Source organism: Opisthocomus hoazin, chromosome 14 (genome assembly GCF_030867145.1).
Source record: "Opisthocomus hoazin isolate bOpiHoa1 chromosome 14, bOpiHoa1.hap1, whole genome shotgun sequence".
Lineage (NCBI taxonomy): Eukaryota > Metazoa > Chordata > Aves > Opisthocomiformes > Opisthocomidae > Opisthocomus > Opisthocomus hoazin.
In genome coordinates, this window is record NC_134427.1 from 19,760,721 (window position 1) to 19,779,871 (window position 19,151).

Sequence of the window (19,151 nt, forward strand, 5' to 3'; positions counted from 1 at the left end):
GTTAAAACATCTATGTCTAAAGTATGCATTTTTGTATCCTAAGTGAACCTAGAAAATTCCTCAACTTTAGGCTTGAATGAGAAAATGGTTGTTGACAGGTCTAGTCATGCTCAGAAAATATATTTTTAGAACATGAGCATACTATACCTAAGAGCAAGAATAATTAAGCAGGTCTCTTTAAAGAACCTTAAATTGCTAATATACTACAGAAGTAATTGTGAAGGAACAGCATAGCCAGTCACGTCAGTGATGGAAATAGTATTACTTTTTTCTTCTTTTTAAACAGCTGGACTAAGCAAAGGTGTGCAACATCAGTACAATGATGGATGGCTGCAAATGTATTGTAATAAATGTCATTGTAAGCTTCTCAGTGACTTTTTTGCCTTGATGACAGAAAATAGTAGGTTGTTAATTTTGGTAAAAGATTATTTAAAATAGCAAGGAGACTCTTAAACTTTCTGGTGTTGTTCCCAAGTGTACTAGAGACAAACTCTTAAGTTACCAAACACTGATCCTGAAAGAAGGATTGTATTATCGCCAGTTGCTAAAAGGATTCAGAAGACAAATACAGAAGGTGGATGTTTAAAGTGTAAAGATGAATCTCTGAGTGCTAATCATTATAAACTGATAATGAAGTCTGGAAAAATATTCTTCAGTTGTGCAAGATTTTGCTGCTCTTGAACGGCAGATTTTTTTTGGTCATCATAAATATATTGCATAAGAAGCTTCAGTTACTCGCCTGAGAACACTGTCATGCTGTGTCCTGGGAGAAAACTCATGTCCAAAAGAGTGCGTATATTCAAAATGCTGTAATCTTTGTACAGGTTTCTCTAGGTTTTTGGCTCTCTGCTTCAGACTAAGCATTTAATTTCATGTTTCATATTGTGATAACAGATACTGATCAAATGTTTGACATTACTTGATATCTGAAATGTGAGCTAAAGTTGTATCTTGGTAGTTCTTTCAGTACTGATTCTGCATTCCATTCAGCTTTGCAGAGCTGGGGACTTTCAGTAACTTTACTGTCTTCTCCTACGCTTGACTGGCGAGAGTAAGCATAGGAAACTGTACTGGGTTTGCGTGGCAATGTTTTGGTAGCAGGGGGCTGCAGAGGTGCTTTCTGTGAGAAGCTGCCAGAAGCTTCCCCTGTGTCTGATGGAGCCAATGCCAGTCGGCTCCAAGACAAACCTGCCACTGGCCGAGGCTGAGCCCATCAGCGATGGTGATAGTGCCTCTGGGACAACAGATTTAGGAAGGGGTGGGGGGGTGGAACTGCAGCACAACAGCAGCTGGGAGAGAGGAGCAAGAAGCCAGAAGCACTGGAGCTAGGGGAAGAGGGTGAGGAGGAAGGAACAGCAGAGACAATGTGTGAAGAAGTGGCTACAACCTTCATTCCCCATCCACCTGTGCCACTTGGGGGAAGGAGGCAGAGAAATTGGGAGTGAAGTTAGCCCAGGAAGAAGGGAAGGGTGGAGGGAAAGTGTTTTTAAGATTTGTTTTTTTCTCATCCTATTCTGACTTTTGGCAATAAATTAAACTAGTTATTCCCCAAGTTGAGTCCATTTTACCTGTGACGGTAATTGGTGAGTGATCTCTCCCTGTTCTTACCTTGACCCACCAGCCTTTTGCTATATTTTTATCTTCCCTGTCCAGCTGAGAAGGTGGAGTGATAGAGAGGCTTGGTGGACACCTGACATACAGCCAAAGTTAATGCCCAACAAAACCACTGTTGGATTAGACTCTGAATACTTTTGTTTACATATACGGATCAAATTTAAAACTGCTAAAATTCCAAGCTTGTCATTTTTTGCAGACTCATAGAAAAACTTTGATGGCAAGTATAATTCTCCTCCTCTGGAGGCTAGATTAAGTGACCTCTTGCTTGAAGCAGAGCTGTTCTCGAAGCTCTGTATTTGTTCTTCTGATAGTTGCAGACTAAGAACATTGCAACAGCATCTTCCATTCCAAACCTTGCTTGCTGTAGGATTACAGTTAAAACTTTGTGGAAATCCTCCATATTGAGTGTTTGCAATTAACCTACTGGTTACTGCAGGATGCAGAACATGCATCACAAACTTGCAGCAGGTTGTTTTCTTGGCATATGTTCAGCTCCAAATAGCACTTGTGGGAGTTGGTATACTCCCTGAAACAGAGTGCCTCAGGGAACACTTTCCTTTAGAGAAAGTGACTTTCTGTTTTGGAATGTGTACAAACACCAGGGGCTGTTTGTTACTCCTGCCAAGCTTCAGACTGAACTGCTGCTTGAGTTTTAATAATGCTTCAGGGCTATTTCCTATGAATGGATCTCCTCACTCTAATTATTGTGATAGGGTGTTGGAACCATGTCTGTGCTTTCCTTGCCTGCTCCCACCTTTTTTAAACTGACTGCGGTTTAGTGCAATGTTGCAAGGAAGTCAGCTTAGTGACATCCTCAGAAGTGGTCAGAGAACCATCTGAATGAGATACTTTAGGTTAGATGTGGTTAACTTGCTAATGAGTAACCTCCAGAGAGTGACCAAATAAAATCAGTTGCTGGAGAAAGTAATAAATAAATCTACATGTGTCAAAGCGAGGAGAAGCTTAATGCTACTGCTGAAGACTTCCTTCTTTCCCAAAACAAATGTTATTGAACTATTTACACAGCATCAATTGACAGTGACACTTTGCTTGCAAGTTTTAAGTGGATGCTATCCCTCTAACTATTTTGAAAAAGGAAGATTTGTGTTACACATTTCAATTTGTGTCTTTACTGAAGTACTATCTGGTAAGTTTTTTTTATATATTCATCATATTCCACTGAAATGTTTTTGTTACTGAACAGTTTAGGAGGAATACTCCATTGTGACTGCTTCTTAAAAATGTATCTTTTTTTTATGGTCTGGGGGGCAATAGAGACAAAATATGGAAGAAATTATTATAAAGGCATAGACATCAGTTTCTGTTTGAAACAAAAATGTAAAGTGTGTTTTCTTTCCCTCTGCACCCTCTTCCTCTAGCACTAGTCAGATTTATTTTGCCTTTCCTACAACTGGTACAATGTTAATACTTAGAAAAACTTGTTGGTTTTTTCAATGCTTTTTGTAAAGATCTTATCTGTAGTTCTTTTAGCTAGTTCTTTGTCATGGGTTCAGGGTTTTTTGAAGGTAGCAAGTCTGACCGGAGCGACTTAATTCCCAGGGCATGCTTTCTGTTTCATTATGATCAGTGCAAAGCAAATGCAGTGATTCTCAGGACAATGTAATATATAGCCTCTAGATGTAATTTCTCTAGTGTAAGGGAATGAAATCTATTTCTTCTAATCAAGTTTGAGTATTGAATTCCAAGATCTGTGCGTGCTAGATAGAATCATTTACTAGCGCTAGCCTGCAGCTGTCTCTTCCAGCATTTTAAAGGCAATAAAATACATTCAGGCCCTCTTTTGTTCTGCCCCTGTGTAGTAGTCTGTGGGACATCGCTGTTGTGATCCTCCGTATCACTAAAGGTCACTTTTTCATAGGAGGGTGCACCTTGCTCTGAAGCACCTCACTTGGTGACAGGTGCTCTAAGGTGACCCTGAGCTATTGCTAGCACATAGCCAATGCATTAGTAAATGAACTCGAGATGTGAACACTGGGGGCTACTCTTTATCTGCTGAAGTTAAGTATGTAAGATGTAGGCATCTGAGAGCTCCTGCTAAATATCCAACTCCTCAGCTTTAGGGATTTCTGAACCCATGTGGATAAAAGAAGAAAAGGGCCTCCCAACTGATAACGTCTTGATGCTCTGTTCTTTTGAAGTGCCTCTGACTTACAGGGACAGGGCAATTGCTTTGTCTTCATTGCCTTGCTTGTTTAACTGGGCCATCTTTAGTGCTGCTTATTCAACTTTGATTACCTGAGACTGGAGAGTAGCTTTTTATTAGTAGTAAGCAATATAGAGAAAGTGCTGCTTATAGCACTATCTTCAGATATTAAAACACAGATGCAGAGTATGCTGATGCTACAGGCATAAACAAATGATAAAACAGCTTTAACTGGAAGAACCTTGGAGCTATGATACTTGGTCCAAGAACTAAAGGAGAAAGAGTTGATAATCACCTCCACCACAAAAAAATCCCCCAGACACCCACCAAGTCTTAAGTGAGTTAAATCTTGTTCTGACGGTTAAGAGGGTGTGTACTTCTTCAGATAACATCTCAATGTGATATCACTGTGCACAGCTCTATTCTTTTTAGCATGTATGCTTGCTTAATCTTTGGTACTAATTGAGTGCTTTCAGGAGTTTAAAAATAGATGACAGTGGGGCTAGATTAATCTGAAATGCTGTTTTATTTTGTCTCTCCTTTCTTAGAGGTAGAAGTGGATTTCTGTTTTTGTGTGGTCTGCTTCATGCACTTGACACATGAAGGTGCAGTTGTCAGTGACAAATGACTGACATCTGTTAACAGGACTCAGGAATTGAAGCTTCCTCTATTGCATATTATATGGATGAAGGTGAGGAACAGGACATTTTCTGGGGAATTAGTCTGGAGCATGTATTTTTATTCCATTTCCTTAACCAGGAAAGTATTGAAAACAGACTGTCCAGAATGAGTGGTGTTACGACTGTATAATACTTGGCTTGCAAGCATATCTGAGGCTTACAAGCCTAGCTGACAGTTAGGTCTAGGTTTGTGTTACATGTGGACATGGTTATAGAAAGTGGCAACATCTAACACCTGTCACTTGGGAAAGGTCCTAAATGACTAGTAAATCTTAACCTGTAATCAGTACCATATGGCACTTCTTATTTGCAGCTGGAAAAAATCAGGAAGCCTCAAGAGGCTAGTGATTAGAGACTTGTGTGTAAAATTCAAGTAAAACTGAGACTTCCTGAAAAGCAAAGTGGCTTACTGTATACTGCCACTCACTGAATGTCAGGTACTTAATGCTTGTGTCTTAGTGCTAATGTTAGTTGCAGAAATGTGCAACTGGACAGAAAAGGATTAAGGCATGCCTAAAACAAAACATTCCTCTAATTTGCTATGTACTTAAGGAGTTCAGTTATGGTCTGTATAAAAGCTAGAGGATGGCTTGCACTCAGAGTTCAGCATTTAGAATTGAAATGAGTAGTAGCGAAGTGTAGACTGCCGATAGAGGTGGTATAAAACTTGTCCATCCCCAAAGCCTCCAATTCCAAAACTGAAAAGCCAACCAGAGTTACTATGTTTAGGTTGTTTCTCTATAATGCTGCCTACTTAAAGTTTCATGCAGGTGCTGTACCGCCTGCTGAAGAGGGAAATGTGGTGTTTGGCATCTGTCAGTTCATGAGCTTAGAGATGAAGTGCGCTAGAAGACCTCCTGGTAGTTTATATTCTGTCTTCTGTGCTATTTGTGCTATTTACCAAGAGGTGTACTTGCCAAATCTAAACATAGGTGCTTTTTAAGATACTGCCTCTGGATGGCAGCATAAAGGTAGTACTTAACCTGAGTTGCTATTAAAGGAAATCTTTGCAAATTCATACAGTGTGATGTGGAGCTGTTTGGAAGTTTGTGATCATTAGGACAGGAGTAAAAGTACTTGGCTTCTCAGGTCTCTTCAGTTTTGGCTTTGAAATGCTTGTCAGAAGGGCAGTGGAGCTTGATATGATTATTTTGCTTTCTGTGTGTCCCACCCAAAAAATGTACTACACTGAAGCCTATTCCTTGCCTTGTAAGACAGACCACAGAAATGTTAAGAGTTTTCAGAAGTGATGAGAACTGTCCATGTCCTTTTCCTTGCCTACAGCTGAGTGCAAGGCTGGCAGCACTCAGTAAAGCAAAGTGGCAACAATCATTTCCGAAGATGGAAGGCTTCGTAGAAAATGAGAACGAGCTACTGTGAGTTGCAAGGGCTAACTCTATTCCTTGTACTGCCTGCCTGCAGTTTCTTCATGTCCGGAAGAGTTCTGCCTTCCCCGTCTTAAAGCCAAGTATGGAGAAAGGGAGCAATGTCTGGGATAGCAGGGAAGTTGACTGCATGTCCAGCTGGGCTCTTGCACTTTCTGTCCTCTTCTCCGATTTAGGAATTGGATACAGAAAGATTCTGTCAGGCTGCAGTACCTCCTGTTCCAGGGGGGTAACTGCTGTCCGTGTTTGCTTGTTGCTTTCACCTTAGCTGTTAAAGGGAGGTGGGAACCTCTGACTTCTGGGAGGTTAAAAACTGTTTCTGTGTAAGCCGCTTCTTGCTGACTTGCAGCCCCTCCGGGGCTTGCTAGGATGAGTCTTTCCCCTTTTTTCTGTTTCTAGAAACACAGATCAGCAGTTCAGGCATCTGAATAGCCTGCCCTTCTGCTCCCCTTGTTTGCCAATTGACTCTTTTGTGCAGCAGCAGCTGCATGGCAGTCACTCGGCCTGCCGAAATCTGTAGGTGAGTGCTTCTACAGATCTTGTCTCTGAACTGTTCTTATGAGCTTCCAGGAAAGGAGAGAGAAATTGTTCCCTGTGTGGCTCTTAGGTTTATAGGGAGAAATCTTTATGGGCAAATAGTTGTGGTTTGGGCATGAATGAAAGTTAAACAAGCTTTTGGATATTGATTCAGTAAAGAGATTCTGACAGTTGTCTGTGGTTAGACTGTGTCAACTGGTCTAAGGAAAGATCTATTGCTCCAAATGTTGCCTTTATTTTAACTAGAAACTGCTGTGAATGATAACCTTTAGAGAGCTGTGTGTTAAAAAGCTATAATTAGTTCAGTTTAAAGCTGTAAAATTCTGTATCATTTTAGTACAAAGTACAGGCAGAAAAAATCAGTATTTAGAAAAGAGCTCACCTATTTCTTGTGGCACAATATCTTTAACATAGACGTACTTGCCTAAAGTTTTGCGTGTTCTGAAGGTAGTTCTGCCAAGGTTCTTTTTCTTATATTTTTGGTTTTTTAAAAGGTAGCCCTTTAATTGCAATAAAATCATAGTAACTGTGTTCTAAGAGAAAATTTATTGATCTGTAAATTTTCTGTATAATCAGAACATTTGTTTGGGCTGTAGTTGACCGACTAGATTTATTTGGTCTCTTACAGTTATGTTTCATGTTACTGCTATAACATAAACTATTTGGGTGTCTGAATAGCAAACAACCTAGTGCTACCCTTTAAGAGGAAAAAGTGTTGTTTATCCATCAGGTGTCTCAGAATCTGTTTTTGACCTGCCTCTGTTGTGCACTTATTCACAGTGGCCAGAACCATGGCTACTATAGCTGAGAGCTTCCTCTGCAAGCCTGAACAGATCTTGTATTGTGCAGACTTCAAAGAAAGATAGTACCTCAGGGTGTAACAGGTTAAATTACATGTCAGAAGTTCCCTTAAAAAAAAAAAAAAAGCTGGTCAAGAACTTCTGCAAGCATGTTTTGTCTCTTACATTTTAGACCATGAAACTTACTCTCTTAGTACCTTTAGCTAAGTAAATTGTGGGAAATGATTACTTAAAAAAGGGTATGTAATAATCTTTTAATTCAGATTGAGCTTTAGAAATGTTACTGCTAATAAATGTAATACTTTAGTGAGAAAAGAATGGCCATTTGCATTATGGGGGTGTGATGGCTTTGCCGTAGTTGACTTCATATAGATACTTGAGTAATAAACTTATCTACAGACCTGTACTCTTCTTAAGCCTAAAGAGCATGTGTGTGAAATCATGACTAGAACTCACAGTAACAGCTTTAACTCTGCTTGTCAAATCCCCCCAAAACCTTTTGTTTCTTGGTTATATTCATGTCCAGGCAAGTGAAAGGAAACTTGACTTGCTCAAGATAAATGGTGAAATCTTTGACCTGGATGGGTAGTAAATCCTTAGCTAGATAACTGTGTAGGTGTTTTGTTACACAGATCTTGGCAAGCTAATAAATGTGAGTATGTTCTTCAGGACCACCACCAACATAAAGCTTAATCTTTGTCCGCTTGGAACTTAAAGGCTGAATTTCTTTTCTGTTATAAATAGAGGTATGAATAATTGAATTTGAGACTTTTGCATGATTACAGCAGAAAGAGTACTGTAGGGCAAAGGCATTTGTAACTGATGCTTTCTGCATGTTGAATTTGCTGATTTTAATCAGAGTGAATTTCTAACAGCAGGGTCGGTCTTTATATTGGAAGAATTATCTAGAGAAAAAGGGAGCATAAATATTAACGTTAAAACATTGTTATGCTCCGGACTGGTAAGCTGTCATATTGGAATGCAGAGGGTGATGTTAGTAGCATGTAGGCGACTCCTGTAGCAGCTAGAATAACTATGCAAGGTATAGGATTTGAATCAATCCCAGTGGAGTCATTGAAAAAAAGTATGGGAACATACAAATACAGTACACAAACAGCAATTGCTGCATAATATGGCTGGAGTGCATATTAACATTTTTTTCTAGCCTTTGCTGCTTGTTCTCTTCCCTCACAAGCTGTGAAGTATTGTGCCACAGTTCAGTTATGCTTCTGTGATCAGAGCGTGTTGCAGAGTTTTAAAGTTGCTTTAAAATTCTGGCCAACTTCTCCTTGGCAGAATGTATTTCAGTGATTTCTGAGCATCTTTTTCCAGCTGGAGGGAACTTTTCTCACCTGTTGAGGTAGCGTACAATGTTGTGGTGTCAAGTAACTGTCTGGTTCCCTTCAGGACAACATCTGTTTATGAAGCTGGTGTGTGCCTACTAATCCCAACAGATGTTGCATGCTGAAGCTTGGTGTTCATTTAAATATGTCTGAAGGAGTCTTAATACATTATAGGCCATGCCAGCATTTAAAATCAGCGGCTGTACACAATCAGTTTTTGATTCTTACTTGACCTCTTGCTGCCACCGGAACTGAGCTGTCAAGAAAAGCATGTAGACTGTCAGTACAAACTACGTTGCTAGGTAGGTTTAGTAATGTCGCTATGCTGCTCTGGAAATGAGAGGGGTTATCAAATGGCAAATTCTGGATTCATGATGAAATAGTACATAAGGAGGATGTTGGAGCAAAGAAATTGCCCACTCTGTAGCTGTTCAGACTGTTTCTTGTTTCTTTCTTATCCAACTGTTAGATATCTGAATTGAGAATTTGTTTGTGAGCAATTTTGGGTCATGTCAGAAGTGATAATTTGCAGAGGCACCTTTATTGATTCACCTGCTGTGCTTCTGTAAGAAGTTGTGCCTCTTTCTCGTGATTATTAATTTCTAATTTGTAAATTTCAAGCTCTGTAAGTGGCTGGCTTCCCTCCCCATCCCTGTAATTTTTCTCATGGAAAGAGCGTTAAAATATTTTAACTCCTATATGTGCAAGTACTTATACATTATTTGAGTACTATTTTATACTTTAGTTTGGGGTTTTGGATATTCTCGACATGCGCACAAGTAATTGTTCAGTTTCCCTGCAGCTGCAAGTGTGTAATAATAAATTGCTTCTGAAGCACAACTAAATTTCCTATCTAAATCTTTTTTAGTTAGGCAGGTAATGTGTTGCTTAAATTGCACTGTGTTACTTTGATTCTGAGAAATTAAGGTATAAAGTCAGGCTAACCTACCTGAAGCCATTAACTAGTCCTCTATAACTTTTATTAACATGCTCTTAATAATCAGTGAAAGTGTCTTTTTTCCCTTCACAGTTTAGGAAGTCCCGAGTTGCTGTTCTCTCCAGGAACAGCATTCGTCTACCTGGTGGTTTTTGGACATGTTTTGTCTAATACTGTTGTGAATGGCAGCTGGGAGGTGGGGAAGGAGTGGAGTATGCTGAAGTTGCCTTGTAAATGGTATCTCTAGGTCTGCTGAGAAAGGAGGCGAACGTGCCCAACATGAGGCAGGCTTCTAGCCAAAACAAATTTTGAGCAAAAATTAGGTTTATTCCTTTCACCGAGCTGACTGTAACAAACCTGTGTCCAAGAGTAAGAAGTGACTTTGAAATCAAATATGTACTTTTTTCTTCAAACTGAAAAACAAAGAAACAAAAAAAAACATTCTGTTGGTGGCATAGAGCAGTTTTCCTCAGTCCATGTAAGGCACAAAAGACTGAGTTCTTTCTGGAAGAATTATCCTTTGACCAGTAAACCAATACCATCCCTCCTTTTATATACTAATGAAAAGAACTTGCACTGCACACATGGATTCAATGGGATAGAAGCTGTCAGGAAAATCCAATGAAAGGATTAGCTAAACTCAAATAGATTAATTAGAGCCCTTGATAATGTCTTGCTATGCGAAAATCACAGCAATGGCAATGATAGCAAGTTCATCTTTACAGGTACATGGTGGGGAGTGGGGGTGAGGCAACAGGAATACAGTAGGTAAGAAGCAAATCTGAGCAGTTTCTGTCTTGTTCTTAAAAGCTGCCTCGATTCCCTGTCCATCTTTGTGTCGCTGAAAATTGAAAGATTTTAATAGACATGGAGATTGTGACCAGCTCTTTATGATCAAACCACAGCTTGCTGTTAACAGGAAGTGTTTTATCATCTTCCCTGCCACATAAGACAATGTGTCCTACTGGCCAGAGCTAGGAATTGAACCACTATTGAACGCTTCTGGCTGCCTAATACAAGACAGGTAGCTTGTTCAGTTCCCCAACCTTTAACAAATGTACGAAGTGTAATTCAGAGTCCCACTGAGGTTTAGAATCACTTAATTTTCCATGTCTGGAAACCCAGTAAGTCACCTAACTTTCAGAACTAGTGATGGTTAAGCTGTTACAAAGGGCAAAACTACTGATCGTAGCTATCTAAACCTTGTTCTTAATACTTTCTAATGCTTGAAATTGTATCTGGTTTCTTTGTTTGATCAAGGTGTAGATAGCTTGTTGCTCCTGTGCAGAAGTAGTTCCAAGTGTTGCTATGCATAGTACAGAGCCTGGATTTTCTTTGCATTAATATGAGATACAGAATTAAATCTGTGACATCAGAAATCTTTAGCCTGTGGCTGCTGAGCGATTTTCAGACTTGTACTAGCTTGTTACGCAGTATGCATTCTCCTGTAGCACAATTTTTGTGTCTGTTTTCCCAAGTAAAAAAGGCCTTGAGATTATTGAAAAGTCTAAACAAGAAGAAAATTTGCACTTAGAATAGGTCATTAAGTATTAAGCTTTTTTTTTGTTGTGCCAACATGTTTTACTTTGTTTTTACACTATACTGCAATATGACCTGTACAAATTCTCAAGGATTTTCCTCTTGAAGCTGTTTAGTTAAAAAAAAAACACTTTAATTTGGTGGGGGTGGAAGTTGATGCAAATAAGAAACACAATCTGCCCAACACAGCTTTTGTACAGGAAGATAAGTGACTGCTGAGGGAATACTTCTTGATAAGCTTGTGGGTGAACAGATCTTCCCAGGATTTAAGCCAAGAATTACTACCGTTTGATTACAGTGGGTATTTGAAGAGTTTTGTGATTACAGACTTCTTTAGTTTCCCTTCACTGCTGTCTGGGAAAGACCATGTTCCCTTCCTGCAAGTAGTGCATCTGAACTGGATAGCCAAAACCATCTGTCAAAGAGTGTTCAGTGAGTATGCCTGACTCCTCAAGACAGGCTAATTGTATATGTTAAGAGGCTGCTCAAAGTGTAAGGAATCCAGTCTGAATATATATATATATTACTTTGGAAGACAGTCACAGGTTTTTAAAACAAACAAACAAAACTCCACATGCTATATTGATTGAATCAAAGCATTTTTTTTTAAACTACAAAGAGTAAGGAAGAGAAGCACTTTCCTGAAAATCTTTATACAATAAAATTTAGACACATTTTATCTTTCGGCATCGTATCCACTATTATTTATTGCCAGTGTATGCAAGAAAGGTGTTCCTTTGTCAGCTCTTTCAAAACTGTCAAAAGTCCTTGATTCTGAAGAAGCTGACTTACAGATCACTTCTCTTTGCTTTATTTTGGGGCACCCAGAGTTGAGAGGCTGAGTGTATGGGGAAGTGCTGGGACTTGAGAGAAAAAGGCTTCAGGGAGGGGGTGAATCTTCTGGCTGTTGTCTTGCTGCGTAGGAGGGCGTAGCAAAGATGGAGCCAGGCTCCTCTCATCCTACATAGGGTAAGAGGCAATGGATGCAAGTTGCAACACAGGGAATTCTGGTGAGATTTTGGGGTGGAGAAAAAGCTTCACTATGAAGGCAGTCAGACACCAGGATCAAGGGCCGAGAGAGGCTGTGGGATCTCCACCAGTGTAGTAACTCAACATGCAAGTGGACAAGGGCCTGTGCCACCTGCCCTAAATTGCCCTGCTTGGAGTGATTCCTTCCATAGCAAATTATTCCATGTTTCCATTTTGTTTATTAATTAGATCTATTTTGTGTAGTCTTCATGCTGACAGGATCAGTGTCAAAGATGCCTTAGCACTAACAATGTAGTTTTCTGTAGTTTTACTGTAGAGATACTATAGCAAAGGGTAGAGACTCAATTTCACTGTCTAAAAACTCACCTTCACAAAATTGTGTATATCTAATTCTTTTGTGAAGGGGCAATGTAATCTCAAACCATATTTTTCCCCTCCAGTTTCCTTTTTTCTCTGTTCACCCCAACAGTTCTCTTGTACCTGAAAACTCAGGAAATTTCTGTTAGAAGCATGCTCTTGGAGCTGTGAAGAAGACTCTTCTGTTCTGTAACCTAAATAAATTCTCCTTATACTGTGTAGGATCTTGGTCATGCTGTCTCTGTTTTATTTTAGCCTGTGTGTGTTTTGCCACTGCACACCTTTTTTGGTGGTTTTTAATGAGTACGGATTTATTTTTCCTCCCCCTGCCTCTTGGAGGCAGCAAAGGCTTCCATGTCACTTGCTGTGCTCACCTTGGAATGAGAAACGAGCACTACTGCACGGTGAGCTGGGTAACTTGCTTTGTGTCAGGCTTCTGCTGTAAGGCAAGGGAATGTTGCATGTAACTAAGGTTAATCCCTTTTAAATGAAGCTTTGTTAACAAGATTATTGCTTAAAACTGGTTCACAAGGAACTTGCTTTTTAAAAATTCACTTTTAAAAGCAGAAATGCTGATACCAGCTTCCCAGGATAACTTGAATTGAAGGGGAGCAGCAGAAGGGCATCTAGCCTAATGCCCTGCTCCAGACAAGGTCAGCTATGAGGACAGGCCATGTTACTCAGGGTTTTGTCTAGTCTGATCTCTGAAAAGCTAAACTGGCCCGTAAGATTCAATTTCACTTGAACCCTGTTAACTAAGAATTTTGAGTTTTCATGTACATGGAGATACCCTAATCATGTTGTGTAGTACTACTGCTGTACTGGAAACTCAGAGCTCTGCCTTTTACTGCAAGATGCTTTAGTTGATCCTGGGTTTGTGTAGCCCCAGGTGAATTAAGCTACTGTGGTGTTTTCAGTCTGATGCTTGGTGTAGTGTGTTTAGGCTGAGAGCCAGGACATTGCTAATGCCAGGTAGGTGATGGGTCATGTCTCTAAATGCTTCTGTGATAATGAAGACTAGAATTAAAGTGTGGGTGTACTTTAGATCTGACACACCAATTGGTCTCCTGCTAGACTGAAACTTTGTACATAATGTTCTCTGTAGAATACTGGAGGCAGGAAGGACTCCAAAGGATCAGCTTTTCAAACTTGTATATGCTGATTTTTTTTTTTTATTACAATGTCATGCATGTTCTCAGAACAAGTTAAACCCTGAAGTAATTCAGGTAGTGTATCTTCTAATGTGAGTCATGGTTTTAACTACAGATTTTTAAATTGATGACCACATGTATTATGTAGAGACGTTCTACAAAAAATTGTAATTTATTCTAGAAACTTTGCTTCTGTAAACACATCTGCTGATCTTTGAAATTAACATGGAGCTCTAATGAATATCCAGTGTTGGGGTGGGAGAGAAAGAATATAAGCTAAGCAAATGTAGTATGGAAATGTTACCAAACTTGGATCATCTTTGTGAATCAGGCTTCCATATCTCCCCCCTCTGACTCCTTAACATCTGGTTGTCACTCCCCTTATGCTAGGGACTCTTGTAGCTGACTTGTCATGCTTTGTAATGGCGTGTGAATACAGCTAGATGAAATTTAGGGGATTTTAAAAACCTTGTCTCAATAACTGAGCTGTGGAGGGAAGAATTAACTGTGTAAGTATTTTTCTATTAACTATCACAAGTATGCTCATAAGGTTCAGACTTGGTTAAACTCTTGTGCAAAACCTGACATCTACTGGTGGGAGCCATAACTGGACTCTTTTCAGTGTGGAGGCGTGTTCTGAAGAGCCTGTGTTATTGAAGTTCTGTCCCCTTTGGCCATAGGTGTTGGATTCTACCTTGCCCTAGATTAATTGGTGTTTAAGCATAAATTTAAAAGTCTAAAACTTCCAGGGAAACTGTAACTGTAATATATGTACAAGCATAGGTATTAATAAAGGCGATTGAAATTCCAGTTAACTGTATCTGGTTTGAACACATGTATAATGGATAGATGACAAACTTTGTAGGCTGACATTTTAGACTAACTTTTGTAATAGTGTTAAAGACTTCATATAGTCTTATGCTGATTAAAAATATCTAATTTTTTCTTATGTCTTTAAAGGCTTGTCATGGATGTACATCTTTATCCAAATGTGACTGCAGTGGAGTAAAAGGTGAAAAGGTAAATATCTCTCTTTTTATTTTTTTTTTCTGCTGGCAGGCAAACCCACAAACCACTGAGATATATGCCAACTTCAGATAACTGAAGCTTATGGATGATAGCTTTTTTCTTGTTTGTGTCTTGTTTTCTTTGACCATAGTGTGGGCATGCACCAAAGAGCACAGCTGTTACAGCAGCTTCAGGTATTGAGTCAGACTGACTGGTCCATCTGATGGTGTACAGAATTTCATATCGTTATTTTCTCAAGAATGGGGAATGATGGCACAAATTTCTCCAGATGTGTGGGAGTAAAAAACAGAAAATACACAAATTCTAGTAAAATAGAAAGAATTCCTGTTTACTGCCAAGGCCTGCCTACACTGAGTAGTTACTGTGGACACCCAAGGTGTGGATTGTACAATAATTGCTGGCTAGTAATGCTTCAGAGGGAATTTAAAGCCAGAGCATGTGTGAGTTGCTTTCCCACTTTCCTTGCATTGCCTGCTCATAAGTAGTTGACATTCACTAATGCGCTCCGAACTTGCGCTGTTCTTGCCTCAGAACTTGTATAGCTGTATTCTAAGATGATTGCTGCTGTTCTCTAGATGCTCAGCTGGACTGTGGAAGTGACACAATTCATGCACATCTTTCCCAACTTACATAGCTGCCACCCAAGGAAGCAGCTAAAGGCCAAACGTATTTTCGGATCAAGCGGAGTAAAAACCATCCCCAACTCAAAAAACAAGCCTGCATGGTTCAGTGCAACAGGCTGTTTTGGGCTGCTCAGCTGGTGTCCTAATGCCAACAGATGCATGTTGACACCTCGGAGCTTTCCTGCTTCCATGCAGCTTTGACTTTCCATCTCACTGCCTGAGCTTGATACATCTGCAGTACTTCGTGTTTCTATCACTGTTATTTCTTATTGTTTTACAATTTTCTCCTTTGAAGAAATGGCAGGTGCCCAGCATCTCTCTTAGTTACAATACAATGTAGATACACAGCTTGGTACTTGCCTGAATTGAGCCTTTGCTCAAGTGTGGGAGCCTAGTTGTAAGGAAACTGTGGTTAAATAGTTCCCATGTAACTGCTGCTGTCCCAGGGAATGCATGCGTTGTGATCGCTGCAAGCGGGAGAAACTGCTTGAAACGCCTCCACTCCTAGTCTTGTAAACAGTTTGCTTGAGATAGAATGGAGTCTTCTTAAAGATGTGAACAGATTAATAAAGTTTGAGCCTGTCTTATCAAACCACTTACCCTATCTTAGCAGATTCTGTAAGGGCTTCAGTGCTCTAGATTAATTTCTGACACATTTCAAAGGTGATTTTTGACATTGCATAAACAAGTATAACCTTGAATGAAAGAAAGTAATACAAAATAATCAGTCACTGCGTTGGCACCATAATGTGCTGACAGAATTTTACTGTTGGCTGAGGTTAAGCAAGGCAGATGTCCAAAATTCAGAGTAATGCCTGGTGCCACACCTGCCATCCAGATAGCTCCAGACAGATGAGATCATGCCTTGACATTTCCTTGCTTTTAGTTTGAGTATATTCCCAATTTACATAGCTAGTGAAGAACTGCACCCTGTTGATAGCAGACTTTCTGAGTTAGATTTGGTTAGCCAAAACATGAACCTGTCTGATGCATTTCTACAGGATCTTCAGATGCAGGTGGCCAAATCAGAAGTGTCCTAACACTAGTCACAGGACTATTTCAGGTTTAGTCTGAAGGCACATAAACCATTAGGCTTACCTTCCCAATACAGTTGTTGAAGGTACAGCTTTGAAGAACCTTTCTGTAATCCGGAGTTGGCCTTTTTGTGGACTAGGCACAGCTATTTTGTGAATTCAGTGAGCAAATGGGTATTGTCTGGCTAGTGTGGATAAGGAGAACCTAGAAGTAAATGTTCTGCCTTTCCAAGTAAAATCAAGTAATTATTTTCTCCCTGTGATTCAGCTTTCTCTTTATACTACTGTTACATATGCAGGGACCATGACCCACTCGATACATTCAAATCCTTCAGTGTCATTTAATGAAGTTGAGATAGTCACCTTTCTCTGGTAAAGAGTACCTTGGGACTGTGTGGAGTCAGAGGGACCTTTTTGTCCAATTACAGTCAACAACCAGAGCGTATGAGCCTTGTTCAAGATCAAGCTCTCAAGTGTCATGTATTGTGGGTATTGTTTCTACTCCTCCAGGCTGTCCTAGCTAATTATTAAGGAGAACTATACAGGAGAAACTCTTCTACATTTAGTTTCCAACCTCTGTTGGCCTTTTCTGGAGAGAATTGTAGCAGAAGAGTGACAAGCTTGATAACCTTTTGTGAAGAGAAAGTGAGGAAGCAGTAAAACGAGCATGACATCAGACCAAATATTTATATAATGATTCTGTATTTTCCTGGAAAATTCTTAGGGGGCTGCAAATTGATCAAAGTGTAACCTTTTAATAAAATAAAAAAACCAAAACACACAAACAGAGCTTCACCTCTAAGGCTGCTTTCTCTGTTTTTTTTTTTCTTATGTCTGAGCCCTTTTAGGGAAGGGATTATATGTCTCAGACTCCCACTTATTAAACTGATAGATGTAGGACAAGTTTCCATCCTTAAAATGGAAGATTTGCTATGAAATCTGAGAAGTGTGCTGCGTTTTCCACCTAAATCAAGGTAAACACAGCGTAATCCTGAGGCATGCCAGAGGGGTTTTGGTGGGTTGTTTTTTTTAAACAGTCCTTCAGAACCTTGCATACCACCATGCACATTATGTAAAGGAACAATGAAAAGCAAAGCCCGTATTTCTCAAGTATGGTGTGTTGCTAGTGGAACTGGTTTGATCATATGTGCACACACCCCATTATGTTAGTTGCCCTGTAATTATAAAACCCTCAGTATTTGATGCGTTGATGGATTCAGCAGTTCAGCTCTGGGGAACCACAAGAGTTTTCTGCCACTGCCATCCATAATGCTTTCTCTTATAAATTCTTTGGTTTACTTTTTTACAGCCCTAGAGTCTCATACTACTACAAGGCATCAAGGGCTATCTAAAGATGATTAGGTTGATCCATCACAGTTTACCACTTACACACTTGATGTAAGTTTCCAAACCTGATACTGTCTTCAACCCAACTTTCTTTATTCCACTTGAGTGTAAACTGTTGCTACAACAAGTTTCAGGCTTTGCTTTGTATTTGGCACTTGACATTTGGTGTTCCTGTTTCCTGTCTCCAGTGATCTCTGAACTAGAAGTCAAACTCTGTAGTTCCTTGCCTAATTGATCTATGAAGAGCCAAGGAGCTGTGTAAATGATCTTCCTGCTTTGATTCTCCCTTTGGGAGTATGACTATGTACTTCTAGAACTGCTGGAAGTCAGGCGTACGGAACCTGGTTCTGTATGGGGAAGACAGGAAAAGCCTTGTCAAGTGCACTTATTTGAGTCCTGTGCTTCTGTTCCACTGTTTCACATCTGGCCCACAACCAGCTTCCACATCCAAGTTGCTGTCCACTTGCATTAAGTCAACCAAGAAGTCCTGCTTTGCTCTACTTAGCAGAGCCTGATGCGTTCCTTTTGAGACTCAAAAGTAGCCTTCTTCCTAAGCATCCTAGCATTCCTTCGAGATATCCAAATTTCAACAGATCAAGTACAGTAATATAAATTGAACTGTTAACAAATAGGAGAACTATTTTCTTGTCTTGCCTTGGGGAGCCACAGCTCTTATGTAATCGCTTGTGTGCTGCCAGTGATTCCTGTTTAGCTCTGCCTCTGCCATGAGCCTGTATAGCATCAGTAGCATGTTACCTGTTGGAGAATCAAAGCACAGTAAGCGGCTTTCTGTTTTTGGAAGCCTGTAGTACAATAGCTGACAAAAATCAGTGCACTAAAGTTTTCTTCCTCTGCTCAGGCCCACCTTACTAAACTTAAATATAAAATGGGTAGTGTAAAATTCAAACATGTCTAAAATGGTATAACAAAGAAATTAGAGGAATTTACTGGAGAAGTTAATAATTGATTGCTGTGGTGTTACAGTAAGCTCCTCAGTAGTGAATTAGAGCTAGTAAGTATTAAAACTGAAGTAATTTATTAAGCTGCTACATACAGGTGCTTATAGGAATTGCTCTCACTTTTCAACTAGAAGTGTATAATTGCTTTTCACTTAAGGAACCAGATGATGATTGGGTTTTAAGTAAATATTGCTCAGCACTTTTGAGATTAACCTGCTTTAATACTTAAAAGCTGGTTCATGAGTAAAAGCTAGCTAAAGAAATATACACACACCATAAACACTGCACATGTAGGAATTTCTAAGACAAACCAGTAAGACTTGTAGATTATTGGGCTGGTTTTACCTCACCTGGAAACAAGATCCAAAGATGCCAATAAGATCAGCTCTACAGAGACTGGGGAGGAGGAGGGGGGTGGTGCTGAATCTCAGCTGCTCCAGCTGATGAAGGCAGAGCCAAGGGCTACAGCAAGCAAGCTGCATGCATCTTGGTGACAAAGAGGGCATGTACCCCAAGACTGCTGTGGTTTTGCTTTAAAGTAGTAGTATGTGCTGCTGCTGAAATAGGCTTTCATACCTTCCCTTAGCAGGTATTCCTGTTTCTCCCCTGGGGCTTGTGTGGCCATGTTCAGAGCTGTCAGTGAAGTGATCTCACTGAAA

At 39.9% G+C, this 19,151-nt stretch overlaps 1 protein-coding gene across 1 annotated transcript in view; it reads left to right on the plus strand.

Moving 5' to 3' along the window:
• COL4A5 (collagen type IV alpha 5 chain) overlaps positions 1-19,151 on the plus strand; it is an 83,480-nt gene that overhangs the window by 9,054 nt on the left and 55,275 nt on the right. Inside the window, exon 2 of the mRNA XM_075435549.1 lies at positions 14,461-14,520. Coding sequence (XP_075291664.1) covers positions 14,461-14,520 — 60 coding nt within the window. The remainder of the gene's footprint in view (positions 1-14,460; positions 14,521-19,151) is intronic.